At 32.5% G+C, this 22955-nt stretch overlaps 1 protein-coding gene across 11 annotated transcripts in view; it reads right to left on the bottom strand.

Moving 5' to 3' along the window:
• The window catches only part of kcnc3b (potassium voltage-gated channel, Shaw-related subfamily, member 3b), a 143122-nt gene that overhangs the window by 7099 nt on the left and 113068 nt on the right, over window positions 1-22955 (bottom strand). For 4 of the 11 annotated variants that reach the window (XM_021470206.3, XM_021470207.3, XM_073940485.1 and 1 more), the window contains one exon: window positions 16196-16236. The exons of 2 other annotated variants lie outside the window; for them this stretch is intronic. In XM_021470206.3, the coding sequence (XP_021325881.1) occupies window positions 16202-16236 (35 nt within the window). In that variant the 3' untranslated portion in view covers window positions 16196-16201. 11 annotated transcript variants of the gene reach the window in all.

Genomic DNA, 22955 nt, shown 5'->3' with positions numbered 1-22955 from the left:
ACCGCGCTCAGGCCCACCTCTTCCAACCGGGCCAGGGCCGGCCAAGTGAACCGTGCTTGAGCCAGATTCAGCACACTCACACTTCTCAAACGATCCGGGAAACGGGCCTGGGCACGGTACGGATGGCATAGTGTGAGTAGGCCCTAAGACCAATGGGTTACATGTGGGGGCTCGTCTGGGATAGGAATGTGGTTTATTGGGGTGAGTGTAATGGAGGCCAGCTAGTGAAGTGCTATGCAGGTAAACCTCAGTGCTCTAACCTCAAAATGTGCTCTGGCAACAGACACTGGAGGTCATGGTCTTTAGCCTTCTTGTTAGAGCAAACGACACCAATACAATGAATCCCAAGTTCGACCCCAGCTCAGACTGAGTTGGGTGCAGTAGGACCAGTGGGTTACACGTAGGGGCTCATCTGGGATAGGAGTAAGGTTTAAGCAAGTGAGTGTAATGGAGGCCAGCTAGCGAAGTGCTATGCAGGTAAACCTCAGTGCTCTAACCTCAAAATGTGCTCTGGCAACAGACACTGGAGGTTATGGTCTTTAGCCTCCTTGTTAGAGCAACCAACGCCCATTCAAAGGATCGCCATTTTGATCCCAGCTCAAAATGGGTTGAGTGCAGTAGGACTTATGGGTTACACATGGGGGCTCGTCCGGGATGGGAGTGAGGCTTAGGGGGTGAGTGTAACGGAGGCCAGCTAGCAAAGTGCTCTGCAGGTTAACCTCACTCTGACCTCAAAAGGTGCTCTAGTGACAGACGCTAGGAGAGGCGTCTGGCTGCAGACTCGGTGCAGTGCAATCTGAGCTGCATCCAATGCTTTTTAATGCGCTTACCTAACCCCACCCCCAACCCTACCCGTCACAGTGATGTCACTCACTCCATTGAGTGCATTGCGTCTGACATTGCATCGCTGAGTGATGCAATCTCAGCTTGCATCATAAAGGCTGCATCCAGATACTATTGAACGCTAGAGACAATGGTCTTTAGCCTCCTTGTTAGAGCAAACGACACCGATACAATGAATCCCCAGTTCGACCCCAGCTCAGACTGAATTGGTTGCAGTAGGACCAGTGGGTTACACGTAGGGGCTCGTCTGGGATAGGAGTAAGGTTTAAGCAAGTGAGTGTAATGGAGGCCAGCTAGCGAAGTGCTATGAAAGTAAACCTCACTCCTCTGACCTCAATAGGTGTTTGAACGACAGACGCTAAAAACCATGGTCTTTAGCCTCCTTGTTAGAGCAACTGACTCCCATACAAAGAATCGCTGGTACGATCCCAGCTCAGACTGGGTTGGGTGTGCAGCAGGACTGGTGGGTTACAAATGTAATGTATGAGAAAAAATATAGAGAGAAATAAGTCACTGGTGAAAAATCACTGGTAGTTTATTACTAGGTTTTTGTACCGTAATTTACAAAACCAATTCAGACAATATTTCACTTTAAACTATTAAAATGTGAATAAAAGTCACTTTTTAAAACATTTCAACACTAAAAGTTGTGGGAGAAAAGTTCATTGTCCCATAATGCAATTCAAAGGAATAAAAAAGGGGAAATCGTGAATGACAAATTATGAAAAAACAGTATTTATTTTCTTATTTTTAATATTTTTTTTAAATTAAATTTAAAAAACATTTTTGAGACATAAAAAACAAAAAACATATTAAAACTAAAATAAAGCACTAATAAAAAAACTAAAAACAAACACTAATTAAAACCATTAATAAAACGACAATGATAATTGCATAATTAAGCAATTTTTTTGACTAAAAATCTAATTTTTTTAAACACAAAATTAACATTTCAGGTCAATAAAATTATGCCTCAACCACTATATTTATGTACATATTTTTATTAGTCGTAAAAAGCAATAAATGAACCATAACCTGTTGTTTTTTTTACACATAAACATGCTGCGCTCCACACAATGAAGACAACATGAAGGAATTAAGTTAACTAATTAACTCTACAAATTGGATCGAACACAAAATATGTAAGTTGTCCCAAAAACCCTCAAGAATGGTTCATCTTAAATAAGTGGTCCACAAACATCATTTTTTGAGTGTATTTGGCTGAGGATAATACGCAAACACACGTAAACAAACTCTCAAATACATAAATATCAACAAAACACACAATCGACTCTTGAAAAAAAACAAGCAGCATACATAAAGAGAAAGGCAGAGATGAGTTTAATGGACATTCACTCGTGTAGATACAGATTTATACAGATCAAGTTTACGATGTGGGCCTATAGTAGCGTAGCATCAACAAGTGAAGCTAGTTAAATCTAGCTAGCAGTGTATGAGTCTCTACAACAACACCGTAGCCTAAATTATCCTCATAGAGGGGTCTTGCTTTTTTAATATAAACATGTTGGATGTGTTTCAGTGGCCTGACAGTGTTGTATATAGGGCACAGCTACATGAATACACAAGAAAAAAATCAGTTTGCATACTACAAGAACAGCACAATATTAACAGTAACATCAACTCACAAATGGAGGAACGAGGTTATCTTTCATCTAGAGATGAATCTTCTTAACTAATTAACTAGAGTTCCATCACTAACGGAGACTAATCAGTTTTTTTGTGGTTTCACAGTGTATGAGGAGGCCTGGTGTCCGCTATTTGTGTTAAAATACAGTCATTTTAACGCTGATGTCCTGCGAGATTCAGTCCTCATGCAGATTCTGTAATGTCAGAATGAATATTACAGTACTTTATCATAAAATATATATTTGATATATTTTTAGTGTTCGTGTTTTGCATTGATATAGAGTTGTTTTGTTCTAAAAAATTAAAAGGAAAATATGGTGTTGACATTTAACTTTTAAGTTAGTGATACTACTTGTACACTGTAAAAAATGCAGGATTCCACTATTCATTCAGGTTGTCCCAAAACAAATTGAAGTTAACTTAACAAATTTAAGTGGATTGAACATAAAACAATTTCTTGTTGCAAAAGATTTCAAGAATTGTGTTGTTTCTGCTCATTTTAAATACGTAGTTTGAACAAGCAGCAAAAGTTTATATTTTTTAGGTGTACAATCAACATTGTGGGTTTGGTGACACATCTAAATGTTTTGCTGAACAAAAGAAAAAGAAAGAAAAGAAGTTAAAAAAAGAATACATGTATTACACAATTATTTATTCATGATTAATAAAATAAGTGTAAGTATAATATACGAATAAAAAATGAACAAGGAAAATACGTAAATAAATAAACTATAAAATAAGGTGACATTGTGGGGTTGGTAAAATAAATAAATGTTTTCAAAAGTCTTATGCTCAACACAAAAAAAGTATAATATATTATAACAAATTAATAAGTAAAGAATATGCAATAAAAAAAACTATTAAATACTGTGAACAAATGTAACTTAATCAATTTTAAATACTTTTCAAAAATTCTTAGTGAAAAAATAGTTACATACAATAAATATTCAAAATATTAAAAATTATAATAAACAAAAATAAGCACATTTTTACTAATACTAATAAAAAAAACACACACACACACACACACACACACACACACACACACACACACACACATATATATATATATATATATATATATATATATATATATATATATATATATATATATATATATACACATATACATAAATGCATGCATTAATTATATTATAATAAACAAAAATAAGTATTTTTACTAATAGTAATAAAAAAAGACTAATTTATTTATACAAATATATATATATATATATATATATATATATATATATATATATATATATATGTGTGTGTGTGTGTGTGTATGTATGTATATATATATATATATATATATATATATATATATATATATATATATATATATGTATATAATAATAATAATTATTATTATTAGAAATGAAAAATTATTCATTCATTCATATTCTTTTCAGCTTATCTTTTACGCAGCGGATACCCTTCCAGCTGCAACCCATAACTGGGAAACATCCATACACTCATACACCACGGCCAATATAGCTTATCAAATTCACCTATAGCGCATGGGTTTGAACTGTGGGGGAAACCGGAGTCATTCATTCAATTTCTTTTCGGCTTAGTTCCTTTATTAATAAGGGGTCGCCACAGCGGATTGAAACACCATCTTATCCAGCATATGTTTTACGCAGCGGATGCCCTTCCAGCTGCAACCCATCTCTGGGAAACATCTATACACACTCATTCACACTCATACACTACGGACAATTTAGCGCATACCCAATTCACCTGTACCGCATGTCTTTGGACTGAGGGGGAAACCAGAGCACCCGGAGGAAACCCCTTGCAAACACAGGGAGAACTCCGCACAGGAACTGACTTAGCAGAGGCTCGACCTTCTTGCTGTGAGATGATCATGCTATCCACTGCACCACCATGACGCCCTCTAGCAATATTCAAAATACTAGTATAATAGTACAATACTAATTTATTCATACTAATACATAAAAAAATACATATATACGTAAAATAAATATTAATAATATTAAAAATGAATAATTATAAAACAAAAATAAATATAACATAAAGATAAATATATATAAACAAAGAAACTACTAAATATAATATAAAATAAACTAAATTTTTTTTATTATTTTATATTTTATACGTACTGATCCAAAACTTACTTCTGATTTTGTCAGCAATTAAAAGGTTTTGCTTTCTTAAATATGTTTTTTTTTTTTTTTTGCTGATCTAATAATGATAAATTGATTAACCAGATATTTTTTTTAACCCACCAAACTTAGGTTATCATAGAAACTCAAGTTACAAACACCAAAGTTACTAAATTAATTTGAATTTAACAAAATTAACCCAACACTGCATTTATCCATATTTGACCCAACATTTGTTTAACAAAACCCAGCATTTTCTAGAGTAGTTTGTCCCTATATAATTGAGCGAAATAATGGGATTCTGAATCTCGCACGACACCGAACACATTGTAGGATCCAGGATTGCATGATAGAGGAACCATGTTTAAAACAAAATGGCTCCTTACTGATATATTTACTGTTTCAGGGTTGTTCTCCATTGGGAAACTAAATCACATTTAATGATTAAAAACTAGATAACACACAGTTTCCTATAAACTACAACTTTGCAATTATTGCAACATGTCATTATTATTATTCCTCTTTTTTTGCTCCTATTTTCTCAGAAATGGCTTGTTTTCTTAATATCGTCTCTTTTGTTTTTGATTCTGGAAGCACTTGGTCACGTCGACCTGAATACATATTTTTTGAGTCTATTTCTATTCATCCAAAAAAAGAAACACAGTAACACTTAACGTATATATCATATACAAATGAAACTGTAGTGTAATGTTTTTGAAAACAAAAACAATTGGTCTTTGAAAACATTCAAAATATGATAATAATAATTAAACAACAGCAGGACAGCAACATTGACAAAGACAAACGAGGAATGCTCTTAAATCATCACATAATCTTCCTTCTTTCGCCTCTTCTTTAGATGAATCATAAATTAATAACACCACATGTGCGCATGTTTGAAGCATTATGAATTAGTGTGGAATATTGTGCATGATTTGCATATACATAAATATATATGGGTGAATGAGCATTATTTTTTAAAGTTTGCACAATTTTCCATCCTCTTAAAATCTAACACTAAAACATCACAAACACTGTACAATGGCAAACTCATTAATTGTACTTTCCCACTTTTTTTATACAGTTTTTGGATTGCAAGGAGGTGAAATCTGGCAACGTGTTATTATGAGTATGCAAACAAAGAACGAAGTATGACCATGATCACAAACGCAATTAAAAATGTGTGATTTTTCTTTCACCCATCCTATTTTTGATTCAAAGACTTGCACTTTTGATTGAGTCCAGTCTGAGGAATACAAATAAATAAACAATCTATACATGTGTGCGTGATACACTTCAATTTATGTGTGTTTCGATTAGATTTATGATTGCATATGTACATTATTCTTGCATTAAAAATCCTGCTGCGTAAATCACATTTATTCACAGTAATGCCATCTTGGGGTATGTTTACACACAACAACGTCCTTAAAAATGGATGCGTTTTTAATATGCTGTTAGTCGATTTCTGTATCGAACTGATCTGATTGACTAAATTGACTGAAAATGCTGTTTTATGCCAGGCCAGTAGGTGGCGATGTCTGTTTATTTATAAAGAAATTTTGTTGCTTTGGTTGCCAAATACTTGCTCGAGACTACAGAGTAAACATGTAACATACATGAGCAAGACGTCAACACTTTCACATTGTATTTACACTCAAAAATCGGTATAATTTAGCAAAACTTGCGCTATGAAACTTCCTGAAATAAAGTTATTCACTTATAACGCTGTATCATGATATGAGTGCTGCATTGGCAAAGACTAATCGTGATTAATCGCATCCAAAATAAAAGTTTGTTTTGACAATATGTGTGTGCGATTTATATATATTTATTATGTAAATGTGATACAAAGACATACATAGAAACAGAGCTAAACAAAACAATTTTGTTACATAGATATTTAAAATGATATATAATTTGTATCATATATTCGACATATATATATATATACTATGTCGAAACAAACTTTTTGGGTTTGGATGCAATTAAACGTGATACATTTTTGCCCAGCACTTCATAATATTATTCATTTTATAAGATGCAGCAAAAGAAACAATTATAAAATATGACAATTTATTGAATTCTTTAAAATGAATAATTAAGGATTTACTATTATGATTTAATTCTTATAATAGTAACTAGTACTTTTTTTAAACACGGTTTGATTAATTAAAACAAATAATTGATCAAATAAAAATAAAATAAATAAATAAAATTATTCATTAAAGTCTTTAAATAAAAAATAAAAATACTCACTATTATAATTTAACTATTTTAAATGTAACTATAATATTTGACATCAAATTTCTTTTACTAAAGGGGTTGTCAAAAAGAGTTATTAAAAATTAAGTTATTAAAATTAATAAATACAGATTATTCATTGAAGAATTAAAATTAAAAATACAGAATTTATTATTACAATTTAACCATCTTAATACTAAAGCCCGATTCACACGGGGCTTCAGCGTCAACTCTTGAAAGAGGGCGTGTCTGAAGTTGGGGCTGACAGGATCGTCATAGCAGCATCAGCCAATGAAATTAGACCACAATCGGCTACTGTCTGAGCTGGGGTATTTGCATAAAGTGATCTGATTGGCTGACGTTTTGGTTGACGCTTAAAAAGTTGAGAAAGTCCCAACTTCTGCAGCGAGCAACGCCACTGAAGCAACGCCAACGGATCGATAATGTAGTTCGGCAACACCTGATGTCACCCATTCAAAGTGAATAAAGCTTTGATGCTGACTCCCCGTGTGAATTGGGCATAAAGGTCTTTGCACACTGAAGTCTGAAATTTTCCTTTGTGTTTTTTGTAATCAAATCAAAAAAATTGTCACACATAACATCACCTGCCAAAGTCAGTCACTGTATGCCGTGTCTTTATTTTCCATAATTTGCTGATCATAAAGCTCTTGTGTTGTGAGACCAAGTGGATTAGATTCTCAAACGCCATTTTGGATTTTGATTTTGTCAAAACGTCTTTTTGGATGCAGAAAAAAAAGAAGAAGAAAGTTGCGGAGGCAGTGTGTCTATACAATTGTCACAACGTGAGGTCAAATTAATATTTTTACGTGCGAAATTTACAAACAAAAATTTCGGATTCAGCTTGCAACAACTACAATAATTTAAAGAACTTAATTTTTTTATTAAAAAATTATAATTTTCAAACGTTTAATAATAAGGCAATGAAATAATAATAATAAAAATCTGATTTTAAAAAATATTTTATATTAAAAATAATAATATTATTTAAATTGAGAAAAAAAATTTTAATCGCAACTTCATTAAAACTAAACATTTTACGATTATGTCCGCAAACACTAAATTGTTATGCAACTTAACAGAAACTACCATTTAATGATTATATGGGCAAACACGAAAGCCGTTATTATACAACTTAATAAAAACTAAACATTTAATGATTATATGGGCAAACACGAAAGTCGTTATTATACAACTTAATAAAAACTAAACATTTAATGATTATATGGGCAAACACGAAAGCCGTTATTATACAACTTAATAAAAACTAAACATTTAATGATTATATCGGCAAACACGAAAGCCTTTAATAAGTAAATAAATGGCTGAAACGTTTTCAGTTTTATGTAGACGATGATGTAGTGTAAACATACCCTTATTTTAACGGTGTTTCAACACAAAAACGAAAGCAGCAGTGTATCTGAATGAAAAGTACTTTGATATATTTTAAATCCGAGCAAGAAAGCAATGGGGGAAAACAACAAAGCATTAACTCCCATTCTCAAAAAAGTCCTCTGGTTTAAAGTCCAGTCCGTACACTAGCTTGTGACGGCGAGTATCTACTGATGCGTTCACGATTTCTCAGTGTTATTGCTACGAATGCTAGCATGAGGCGATCCTGCCTTTCTCTCCTCCTTTCCTGAGTCGTTCTGTCACTCGTGATTATTCTGCTACAAAATGGAGGGAATGGGGGAGCGGCAGCGGCGGAGGGGTCCCGGGGCCTCGTAGGGGTCAAAGGGCGTGCTGGTGATCGGGGTCAAACGCAGGGACGACCCCGCCATACCTGATATGTTGTTCAGGCTGCGCGATTTCTCATAACCCGTGGCTTTATGTTTTTTACCACGGTAATGATAGCATAAAACAAATGTTTGTGGTTAAATAATGGACGATGGAAGCAAATTGTTACGTTTGTTTCGTTACATGTTCGGGTAAAATGATAAATTATGGGTAATTGAACGAAATAGAAAAGTATACATGGCATAGATGTGTAATTAAAAAGTGAAGAGACACGTAAAGGACAGACAGACACAGACACACACAAGACAGGACAAAACAGAAAAATGAGAGTTATGAAATTCGTCATACATTGTATTTTTGAAGAGATTTTAAATCACATATACGTCCAAACATTGCCACTGGTTGAAGAAAACACTTGTTCGTATATTTGGGAGGTGATGTAGGAGTTTGCGATGGAGTGTTTCAGTTAACCAGTGGGAGTAAAGCAGAGTAAAGACAGAGAAACACTGAACGACATACAGTAATTAGACAGAAGCTGAAGAGCCTTTCTAGTCAGGAGATTGTTGGAGAAACCACAGTAGCCTTTGGGAGACATCGTTGAAGTTTTGTAACAGGTAATGACATGATTTTACCAATTGTCCTAAAACCTCATGATGTGAAACTCTAATAAACAAAACAAAACAAAGCAATATGTTTTATGCTGCATGGTATATATTAATATGCTGTAATGGTCAGAAGTATAGATTCTTCTTTTATGCCAAACATCAAGATATTAAGTAAAGATCCTTTTATATCACAACTTATTTTTTATTAGGATTATGCATTGCTAAGCACTTCATTTAGACAAAAAAATTAAAAATAAAAATAAATCATTGATACATTCAGACTTAAGTATTTAAAATTTCGAATAGTTGTATTTTTCGGCCAAATATTGTCTTGTCCTTACACACCATATATAAAGATGATTATTTATTCATATTTTAGACAACGTGCGAATCTCAATTTATTTCTTTGTTTAAAAAATGACACTTAAGATTGGTTTTGAAGTCCGCGGTTACAAATACTAAACAATTACTAATCTATATCATGTATTATGAACACAACATAAATATATTTAGTATATTAAATCTGTTTAAATGAATGAATAAATAAAAAAATCCATTTGGTAGTTTGCAAATGCAGTACGAGTATACATAAATATATAAATATTTACACAGTACACGCATATATATTATGTAAATGCAAACATTTACCATGAATGTGATTAATCATTCAATAGCACTAATACATATCAGTATAATGTATATTAATTTCATATATATACAGTTGAAGTCAGAATTATTAGCCCCCCTGAATTATTTGCGCCCCTGTTTATTTTTTCCCCCAATTTCTGTTTAATGGAGGGAAGATTGTTTCAGCACATTTCTAAGCATAATAGTTTTAATAACCTGTTTCTAATAACTGAATTATTTTATCTTTGCCATGAAGACAGTAAATAATATTTTACTTGACCCTTCTATACAGCTTAAAGTGACATTTAAAGGCTTAACTAGGTTAATCAGGTTAACTAGGCAGGTTAGGGTAATTAGGCAAGTTATTCTCTAAAGATGGTTTGTTCTGTAGACTATCAAAAAAAAATTTGCTTAAAGGGGCTAATAATATTGTCCCAAAAATAGTTTTAAAAAAATTCAAAACTGCTTTTATTCTTGCCGAAATAAAACAAATAAGACTTTTTCTAGAAGAAAAAATATTATCAGACATACTGTGAACATTTCCTTTCTCTGTCAAACATTATTTGGGAAATATTTAAAAAAGAAAAAAAAAATCAAAAGGGGGCTAATAATTCTGACTTCAACTGAATATATGTAAAACATTCCAAATCAAGGTCCCAAGGTCACTAATGTAATATTTTAAATGAATATAATAACGAACAAAAGAATGTCTATATATAAAATATACAAAATTATCTAACAAAATATCTATTAGAAAGGATACACTAACAATTAAATATTTTTTAGCCCCCCTTGGATTTTCTTTTCTTTTTGAAATATTTCCCAAATGTTGTTTAACAGAGCAAGGAAATTTTTACAGTATGTCTGATATTTTTTTTTCTTCTGGAGAAAGTCTTATTTGTTTCCTTTCAACTAGAATAAAAGCAGTTTTTAATAAAAATAAATAAATAAATAAAATTTAGGGACAAAATTATTAGCCCCTTCAAGCTTTATATTTTTTCTATAATCTACAGAACAAACCATCATTATACAATAACTTGCCTAATTACCCTAACCGGCCTAGTTAACCTAATTAAGCCTTTAAAAGTCACTTTAAGCTGTATAAAAAAATATCTAGTCAAATATTATTTACTGTCATCATGGCAAAGATAAAATAAATCAGTTATTAGAGATGAGTTATTAAAACTATTATGTATAGAAATGTGCAGAAAAAATCTGCTCTCCGTTAAACAGAAATTTGGGAAAAAAATAAACGGGCGCAAATAATTCAGGGGGGCTAATAATTCTGACTTCAACTATATATATATATATATATATATATATATATATATATATATATATATATATATATATATATATATATATATATATATATATATATATATATATATATTATTACATTTGAATACAAATATATATATATATATATAACCTTAACTTTAGGGTTCAAGGCCAAATATATGTTTATAAATCAAATGTGTAAACAAATAAAGGATGCTGCTTGTCCAGCATTTTTAAAAGAGTTACATAAAGGCGTCTCCTGGTACCCGGCTCTCTGGGTTTTAGAACAGACTGAATGAAAGTAATTACAGAGATGAAGTAATTACTGCAGGAGTTTTCCAGCAAGCATACACTTCCCCTGTAATAAGAAGCTGAATAACCTGTTTGAGATATGCTCTTGTGGACCACTGGCTGCTTTCTTCAACAACCTCCTGAACATCCTACAACACTTCGCTTGACCGTGAGCTCATAAAGCCTGCAGATGCGTAATATAATCAGGATCGTCTGCAGCATACACGCCGTGTCGGAATTACAGTAATCATGAGATGAACACAAATAGCAGTTGATGCAAAATCCATACATCTACATCTTTTACTTATATATGGTTTGTTAATAAGTGAATGTTTTAATAATTCACCTATAAAGCAACTAATCATAATTTTAACTTGCCAAATACCTGAGCCTAATGTTAAAAGCCAAAATAAATTATGTTAAAACTGTAACACAGAAGAAACTCAGAGTTACAGTAATCCCGATATAAACTAAGGCGCTTTTTGGAATTTTTTTTTTTTTATTTATTTTTTTGCACAGTAATATTAATGATAATCAAGTGTTTTGTGTTCATGTTTGTGTTTTTGAGAGTTTAGTAGTCAGGCTTTTGTGAGCAAGCGTTCAAGTGAAGAGACTGGCAGCGACTTTCACCCACATGTCAGATCTGTATTTCTCCGTGTGTGTGTGTTTGTTTAGGAGAGGAAGAAGTGAATGTGGGAAAAGTTTGCCGCAGGTTGAACACAGAAAAAAAATACTCTTGAAGGAAAACTTTCCTTTGAAAGTAGGACAACAGCTTGAACACACACACACACACACACACACACACACACACACACACACACACACACACACACACACACACACACACACACACACACACACACACAGAAATCTGCTGAGTCAGTTCTAATATAATATGCACAACACACACACACACACACACTCACACTCACACACACACACACACACACACACACACACACACACACACACACACACACACACACACACACACACACACACGCTTCTCTATTTTTTGCCACGTCAATGTGCACAAATTTAACAGTCAAACACGACACATTTTCACAAGAGCTAAAAACGTTGATGTGAAATGAATTTCTGTGTTAACTAAACCTGTATATATATTTAGTAAAATGTCTGATTAGTGTTATTTACAACATTAATAAAATTAGTTGCAAATATGCATTAAATATAGCTAAAACTGACTTATTTTACGTACAATATAATTAATTAAGTTGTTAAAACATCATGCTAAAAATATATACATAAAATTGAAACATGTTACCTAATAAGCACTTTAATACACTCACCGGCCACTTTATTAGGTACACCTTTCCAACTGCTCAATAACGCAAATTTCTAATCAGCCAATCACATGACAGCATCTCAATGCATTTAGACATGTAGACATGGGCAAGGTAATCTGTGTGGGGGATATTTTCTTGGCACACTTTGGGCATCGTGTTAACGCCACAGCCTACCTGACTATTGTTGCTGATCATGTCCATCCCTTTATGACCAGTGTACCCATCCTCTGATGGCTACTTCAGGCAGGATAACGTGCCATGCCATTAAGGGTAAATCATCTCAGACTGGTTTTTAGAACATGACAATGAGTTCACTGTACTTAAATGGCCCGCAGAGACACCAGATCTCAATCCAATAGAGCACCTTTGGGATCTGGTGGAACGGGAGATTCGCATCATGGATGTGCAGCCGAAAAATCTGCAGAAACTGTGTAATGCTATCATGTCAATATGGAGCAAAATCTCTAAGGAATATTTCCAGTATCTTGTTGAAATTATGCCACAAAGGATTAAGGCAGGCCTGTAGGCAAAAGGGGGTCCAACCTGGTGCTAGTGTACCTAATAAAGTGGCTGGTGAAAGTATATATGAATAAATAAAACAATCTAATTACATAATAATTATTTAAACACATAAATAAATGAATTAGTTCAATAATAAATATATCAATATTTAAAAGCAGAATTTAGAAATTTTAAATTATACATATATATATATATATATATATATATATATATATATATAATAATAATTATGATAATAATAATAATAATATATACATATAAAATCATATATTTAATATATAATACTTAATATTTTAAGCAAATGTAAATATATTCATAGTGATATTTAACCAATAATATTTTCAAATTAATCTAACACAGAGTTTGAGATGTAAACATACAATTTTAATCATCCAAATGTATATTAATGGACAAAATCAACTCCCACTCTATATTATTACCAACCAAAATAACAATTTCCTTTTAATTCTATTACCTCTCATGCTAATGTAAGAGCATCAAAGCTCATCTTTACACACTTTTAGATTTCTAATCACACATGAAGTATGTGTAAAAATGCTGCACACTTGTAATCCACTCACCACATTTACAAACATATAGAAAATCTGTGTTAAAATCTCACAAAAAAACTAAAGAGCTGAACATTAAAACAAAGGACGTGCGCATGCAGACTGAGAACAGGACGCTCACAGCCTGACCACACACACACACAAACTGCAGGTGTACTTCGCTAAAACACAACCTGCACTGTGTTGTGTTAATCAGCTAGATTAGACAACAGAGCAACAAAAACAGCCCGTGTGTGTGGATTCCTGCGCTCCTCATCGCGGTTCAGACAGCCACACACCCTTTTTATTATGTTTGTCTAGTAAGAGCTTTTAAAACGATTCCTCGGGAGACAGAGCGCATTAGTGAGGGTGGAATAAGACAGGAAGAGTGAATATATTTAATGGGATTGATGGATGCTCAATGGAAACAGGAGAGTGTGTGAGAGCCAAGCACCTGACAACATTAAAACAGCCGGAAGTTTGTGTGACAGCAAACCAGCTGACTAATAAAACATGCAAATGTTAGTCTGAAATAAATATCAATATCAATACAAACTAATAACCATACACAAACTAAAGAAAACATGAAATTAAAATTGATTGCATTTACATTAGTAAAAAACATACCTGATCTTGCTTAGAGCAATATTTAAATTTTGTATATATACAGTTGAAGTCAGAATTATTAGCCCCCCCTCCTGAATTATTAGCCCCCCTTTGTTTATTTTTTCCCATTTTCTGTTTAACAGAGAGCAGATTTTTTACAACACATTTATAATCATAATAGTTTTAATAACTCATTTCTAATAACTGATTTATTTTATCTTTGCCATGTAGACAGTAAATAATATTTGACTAGATATTGCTCAAGACACTTCTATACAGCTTAAAGTGACATTTAAAGGCTTAACTAGGTTAATTAGGTTAACTTGGCAGGTTAGGGTAATTAGGCTAGTTATTGTATAATGGTGGTTTGTTGTGCAGACCATACCTGCACTCAATTCTTTCCCAGTAGTATTTCAGACCCATCTCCCATATTGTTCCGTCTCCCAAAAAACTCAGCTTTTTGGTTCAGACCGCATGCGCAACCATCTTCATAACCGCTCCCCATGGCCATCTTAAGTTCGTGCCCACCTTCCTCCCCGCCCTTTAGTTCACGCACAACAAACCCCAACCTATTTTCATATTTTTAATAAATAATTTTGTCCTCAAAATGGTGTTTAAAAAATTAAAAGCTGCTTTTATTCTAGCCGAAACAAAAAAAATAAGACTTTCTCCAGAAGAAAAATATTATCAGACATAATGTAAAAAAATTTGCTCTGTTAAACATCATTTAGGAAATATTTCAAAAAGAATTTTTTTTTTAAATGGGGCTAATAATTCTGACTTCAACTGTATATTTAATTAAAAAAAACATATTAAATTGTATTTATATTTTTTATCTGTGCCAATATTCATTAAACTTCAAATAATATTATAAAATATAAATAGGAATAATAAGAAACATGAAATAAATATATATGCTTACAATATTTAGCTATAAATACTGCTTATAATATTTTAAAAAATATGAAATATATTTATTTTAATTGATGCCAATATTACTTGAGCTCCTAATTATATAAACTATGAAATTCATACAATAAATCTTTTTCTGCATGCATTCACACTGAGACAGATTGTGTACTTAATGCCATTTATAATATTTAACATACAATAATTTGTGAATAACTCAAACATCCAAATAAATAAACCTGACATTACAGAAACAAGTGCTAAAGTTATTGGGTTGTATATTATGTGTTGTAATTATATGCATATATTTTAAAATATCATTCAAAACATTAAACACATACATAAAATTAAAAATGTTAATATAATATGTAAATATATTAATATTCATTTTATTACTAATAATATTGGATAACATTTACGATGTGCATTTTGGTGTAAATACTCACATTATGATCAAACAACTTACTTACAAAATTAATTTACATTGATTATAGTAATATACCTCCTTAATCAACGCATATTGTCTTTCAGTCCTTCAGTTATCCATCATTTCAGTGTGCTTATAATACCAGAAATAGTTTTAAAGAATAAACTAACTGTAGTATACACCAAGTACAACATATTTGTGCATATATTACAATAAATATTGCAAAACTCTCTTTAAATGCACACAGTGCAATGCTTCTTTGTTAATGATTATGCGTTATTAGCCTACTTATGATAGCTATGTGTGGTATTTGATAGCATCGTCATGTTCAAATCAAATCACACTGCAGGACAAAAGATTTGCATACATACTGTGACTTAAAAACTTCGTAAAGAAGTCTTTCCCCTGTATTCAAAATGGGTTTTAAAAGTAAAAATAAAGATGATGTACATACCCTCAGTCACGCATTAGAAACTCTGGCGCTGCACTGACGGCCTAGAGGCGAATGAAGGGTGAGATGAGTGTTAGTGAAGAGAGTTAAACACAGTGAATGACATGATAAAACACAAACAAACAAACAAACAAACAAACAAACAGAAAGGGAATGTGCAAATACCAAAACCACATGTAGATGCCCTGACGTGATGGATAAATATATTGTTACGTTACCTTCCGCCATTGCATTAGCATCTGGAGAATAAAAGTGAAAGTGAAACTACATAATGAGTAAGATATTTGCATGAAGATACTGATATCTTTTAAAATCGAAGTCTTCACTTTATTTGTTCGAAATAGGGTCTTGGCTTGTTACTTCTGACACAAAGCAAAGTCGTAGCTTTCGATTTTACTTATTTTTATTACAAAATAAAACCTCATGATTATTACTTGCTAATGTAATATATCATCATTTAATAATAAATTCCGGTTTTGGCGCGTTTTAACGTTCAGTGACAGATCGTCGTCATGATGCTAGTCACTTCAGTTAGCTACTGTTAAACTGCGAGCGCGGATGATCATTTCTTCCCAGTGTTGCCAACTTTTCTTGGCGAAATTTTTTTTCAAAAAAGCGACTAGCAACTTAGAGCACGTCATACACCCGGCGCAATGTGGCGCAAGGCGCGGCGCAATAGTTGTTAGCTAGTTTCAGCTTGGCGCAAGAGTCGTTTTGAGGCGTTGCACCACGCTCTTTAAATAGCAAATGCATTTGTGTCCATAGGCGTTCTGGTCTAAAGAGGAAGGCGTTCTAAGGCGCACTGCTGGCGAGTTGCTATTTTGAGAAACTATAATAGATTTTTCATTAGACCAAAACAAACCCGGTCTAAACTCCGGCGCAGAGTTGCGCCTCGCTTACACACTGCTTAATAGCCTACACACAAGATGTAGAGCAATACACAAATATCTTTACATATGAAAAAATTTAAATATTAAGGATATATATAGGATATATTAAGAATATATATAGGATATAAATATAAAGGATTAAAATATTACAAAACATTATTTTCTAGCCTACATAAATATGAAAATCCACTGCTTTAATGCCTTCTTCATCTCGGGAGGCTTTTTCAGTTCATTCATTACAATTTGCTTTTGTATAATGTTATTATTATTAGCAGTATTATTTATTATATCCATATGTATATTTGTTTTATTAAAAACAAGCTTAGATTTGCCCACCTGCAGGTTTTAGACCATATGGGGCACAGCATGTGTTTTAGGATATAACTCAGTTTTTTGAGCTCATTTTGTTATTATTATTCATTTATTCGTTTGCTGGAAATTAGTACTGAATTTAGAAATAGAAAATGAATTTAGAAATAAAAACAAATATTTGCGCTTAACAAACGCAATTAATTCTTTATAGGCTAAGTGATGTCTGTGCGTAAAGGTTTCCCTATTCACGAGTGCGAAAGTGAAAGTAGATCATTTATCTCTCATTCTCGTGCGGTAGATGCTCTGTTTAACAGTTTTCAGTTTAAAATAATGTTAACTGTTTGCTTGTGAAATGCTAATTTTTTGCACTTCCACTTACTTTACGTCATGTAAATAGCAAATGCGCTTATGGCGCGACGCAAGGCTCTTAAAGCCTGAGACTCTGATTGCTTTATTCTCAAAACACACCTATAACTCATTAAGAAAATAAACTCAACCATTTTAGACTATGCGCCATCCTGTCCTTAAATTAGCAAATATGGATTCTGACAACCCTGAAAGAGTTTGCGCCCTGCGTTTTGCGCTCTGCGCATGGAACGTCAGAGCCCTTAATGTGTGTTACTGGAGATTTTTATTGACTCTCATGTGCTCATACTGTACCGTCCCTACTCTTCTCAATGAGCTGCGGGTTTGGCCCCTCCCCCGCCTCAGCACCGACCCAGTCAGTCCTCATACAGCAGTCTGTTCCACCTGCAGCCTGATGCTGTGTTTACACCAGACGCGGAACGCACGGATTAATCACAATATTCATGCGTAAATAGCCGCGTGAACATTTGAGTTTACTTGCTTCATTCGCTCATCAAACCCCACTTCATTCGCGCGTCAAATTCAGAACAGATGCAGATTTGCATGATGGGCAGGGCTTCAGTCTGCCCGGTGACTCTAGCTTCGTTGCTAAATAGCTAACAAGGATTTTATTGTGAAAAAAACAGTATTATGTGCTTTATAAAGGCTGAAAAATAGCGTTGATACATTTAGGGCCGTGTTTGACTCCACTAGATCCTTTCAGAGGTGCACCCAGCTCTGTGAGCTCATAAACTCCTCCAGAAACTTAACCTGGATGACGGAGGCTTTCAGCGGTGCTTCTGACTGAGCCAAGCTCGGTTTGATGAACTGTTATCGATGTCGATGTGTTATCATTAGACTGAGTGACACTTCAGTGGGCATCTTCTGTAAATCATGGTAAGTGTGATAGTCCAACAGGGCACATAAATAAGTACAAAACAAAGCATCTTGTTACATTTTATAGCTTACATTTTATATTTGACCCACATATATAAAGAGTCAAATAGGTAGAACTGAATTGCAAGCTTGTGAATCAAAAGCAAAGCTGAAACAAATCATGAATATTTAGTCAACCCAGCCCTTGTTTATGTCATATGTAATGCTATGAGCGTCCCGTGTACGTTGTTGTCGTTCAATAAAAAGCTTCAATCCTGCAGTATACCGGTATATATCGACCGCGGGGCTGTTAGAGATAGAGAGAGCTCACATTACCCACAATTAAGCTCTATCGATCGGCTTGTGACCAGAACACCACAACCATGACAGGATGCTTAGTGCTGGAATGTGCTGAAACAGGAGAACAGATCACCACTCTGTTGTCAAACTAGTCTTAAAACTTTAAACAGTGCCACTTACTTGTTAACCTTTACAGTATGGCGCAGATGCTTACATTTTCAGGTGGCTTGTAAACAGCGATGTTAATGTAATGTCGTTCAGAAACGAGCTTCTACATGATAAGTTGTGATATTTGCAGACAGGAAATGCAACATACACATGCAACATTAACAACCTGACACATAGACATGGAAGATGTGTGTGTGTGTGTGATATGAAACGAGTCGACTCATTTTGGATTACGAGTTACAGTATTTGTAGCATTAAACAAACAATAGGTCAAAATTGCTGTTCATTTTCTCACGCTCTTTTCTTATTTACCAGAACATTAAAGTGATAGTACACACCCCCAAACATTAAAAATACTCACTATTTACTCTTTCTCAAGTGGTTCCAAACCTTTATGAGAAGATGTTTAGAAAAAATAATCAAATACAAAAACAATTTAAATATAAAGTAAATATAAAACAGTCCAAACACATGCGCTATAGGGGAATTGAATAAACTAAATTGGCCATAGTGTATAAGTGTGTGTGAATGTGAGAGTGTATGGGTGTTTTTCAGTACTGGATTGCAGCTGGAAAGACGTGCTGTGTAAAACACATGCTGGATAAGTTGGCGGTTCATTCCGCTGTGGCGACCCCTGATGAATTAAGGGAATAAGCCGAAGGAAAATGAATGAATGAATGTTTGTGAGCTAATTGTTTTACGCTGTGTTTAACAAAAATGTATTTGATTTCTTTTTCAAAGGATATGTTTGTTTTTAATTCATTCATTTTATTCTAATTTTATTCATTTATTTTTTTTAAGAGACAGTGGGAAAGTAAGAAAACTAAGACAGTCTGTTTATGTAATTGACATATGTGTACACCAACTTAATAATGACCGGAGGGTGAGTAAATCAACAGCAAATTATGTAAAACTAATATATATACATTTGAAGTCAGAATTATTAGCCCCCTTTAAATTGTTTTTCTTTTTTAAATATTTCCTAAAAGATGTTTATTAGAGCAAGGACATTTTCACTGTATGTCTGATAATATTTTTTTCTTCTGGAGAAAGTCTTATTTGATTTATTTCAGCTAGAACTCCCCCCTGAATTATTAGCTCCCTTGTTTATTTTTCCTCAATTTCTGTTTAACGGAGAGCAGATTTTTTCAACACATTTATAATCATAATAGTTTTAATAATTCATTTCTGATAACTGATTTATTTTATTTCTGTCATGATGACAGTAAATAATATTTGACTAGATATTCTTTAAGACACTTCTATACAGCTTAAAGTGACATTTAAAGGCTTAACTAGGTTAATTAGATTAACTAGGCAGGTTAGGTTAATTAGGCAAGTTATTTTATAACGATGGTTTGTTCTGTAGACTATTGAAACAAAATAAAGCTTAAAAAGGGCTAATAATTTTTACCTTAAAATTGGGTTTAAAAAATTTAAAACTGCTTTTATTCTAGCTGAAATAAGACTTTCTCCAAAAAAAAAAACGACAACACTTTTTAATAACTACACACTATGAACTCCATCCCACCAACAATTAGAAGATCATGCACTTTTCGTTCTTTTCAGTCTCATGTTAGAAATTGGTTATTGACAAATCAGCATTGTCAGCATTAGTACTGTATTCTAGACACATCTGTACTGTTGTCTTTGGCTTTTTGTCCTCTGCTCCCATCAGTCTGTTCTTTTTTATTTTTTCTTTTTTTTTTCTTTACTTTCTTAACTGTATTTCTTATGAAAGTGTATTTAATGTTTAATGTTGTGCTTCTATTTTAGGTGTGACTTTTTAACATTCTGTAAAGGGTCTACGGATGAAAAATAGCCATTCTTGGCTAATTCTGGCACATTTTACAGTAATGTTTATTAATGTGCATTGACCCTGTAAACAAATAAACTAAACTAAAACTAAACTAAATTTACTCAGCATTAGCAAATAGTGAATTTATTATCTGTTAAGTATTAACTCTACATTAATAAACGTTAGTAAGCAGTTTATAACTGCAGCTACAAATGCTATATTCTTGACTTACTACTACATTCATAATGTGCTTAATGTTTGTATTTGTAAATAATGCAGTAGTTAATTTAGTAATAAAAATAAACCATTAACGAAGTATGAAAGTACAATTTTTAGGCACATTATAAATGTGGTTGTAAGTCAAGAATACAGCATTTGTAGCCGCAAGTATAAACTGTTTACTAGTGCTTATTAATGTAGAATTAATGCTTAACAGATAATGAGTTCACTATTTGCTAATGCTGAATAAATAATTCATAGTGTGTTATTAAAAAAGTGTTGCCGAGAAAATATAATCTGACATACTGAGAAAATATCCTTGCCCTGTTAAACATAATTTGGGAAATATTTAAAAAATGTAAAAAAATTCAAAGGGGGGCTAATAATTCTGCCTTCAAATGTATATAAATAATGTTTCAAGTTTATAATGCATATAAGCTTTACCAAAAGTCCACCTGATCTTTTTCTGTCATGAATATATTTGATACTGCTTAATTACTTTATGTCTTACTTAACATATTTAACTAAATCATAACCAAAATTCAGGTTTTACAACAAATTTAACATCATAACTGGTTTAAATCATCAGGGCAAATATTTTCACCCCCTTTTTGTTATGCATAACTGCGTCACTCTATACAAGACTAAATATAGAGCTGATGGAGATCCTGTTTTTACAGGGGTAAAGGTGCTTTCATGCTGTTGGCTTGACGGAACTAGAGCACACCTGTTTACTTTGAAAAATGTCCTTCTCTCGAGGCATCTCTCATAAAGACTATCACTTTGACCTTGTTGTACCAAATTAGGCTACCATTTGTGTGCATAAGATGGAGATATCAATGAACGGAGAACAAGTTTATGCGATAATACTCACAACTGTTTATAGCGCTTAATTTATTTTTAATTAAATCCACAAAGGGGTCATATTGGATCATACTATATATATATATATATATATATATATATATATATATATATATATATATATATATACACACACACACACACACACACACACATACATATATATAGATATACATACATACATATATATACATACATACACACACACATATATATATATATATATATATATATATATATATATACACACACACATATATACATATATATATATATATATATATATATATATATATATATATATATATATATATATATATATATATATATATATATATATATATATATATTTGTGTGTGTGTGTGTGTGTGTTTACATATAAATATTTATAATATATTCAGTGCTCAGCATATATGAGTCACAAATCTATCTTTTAAATTATTATTTTCTATATAGTATATATTATATTTGTGCATATACATTAGATTAGTGGTACTGAAGCCAAATCTGGAGCTAATCAAACTAATAACTTAAAATCACAGTAGGCCTGTCACGATATTCATATTTTGTTGTATTAAATATTTCACCAAAATATATTGTGATGAACGATATTATTGTCATTTAAGACTATTTTATGCCACTCATTACATAACACCAGAATGACAATATAATACCATCACGATGCAAGTACACTCTTCCAAAGAACACATCATATATTATTCTGAAATATAGAATAATTTAGGTTATTATAGTCATTTTAACAGTTTTATAATCAGGCATTGGAATCAAAATGTGAAAATGCAAATCCTACATAATAATAAATGTTAATAAAAAAAGTAAAAGGTAAAAAGATGCTGCGATATCTGCTGCCAGACCTATTTTTATTCGTCAGATACCCTCATGAAAATATACTATAGTAATTTATAGTAAATACTATAGTGTTTTTGTAACCGTACTGACACTGACACCTCCAATAGAGATGTTGCACAAT

The sequence above is a fragment of the Danio rerio genome, chromosome 24 (assembly GCF_049306965.1).
Source record: "Danio rerio strain Tuebingen ecotype United States chromosome 24, GRCz12tu, whole genome shotgun sequence".
Lineage (NCBI taxonomy): Eukaryota > Metazoa > Chordata > Actinopteri > Cypriniformes > Danionidae > Danio > Danio rerio.
This window is presented reverse-complemented; position numbering and strand designations above follow the sequence as displayed.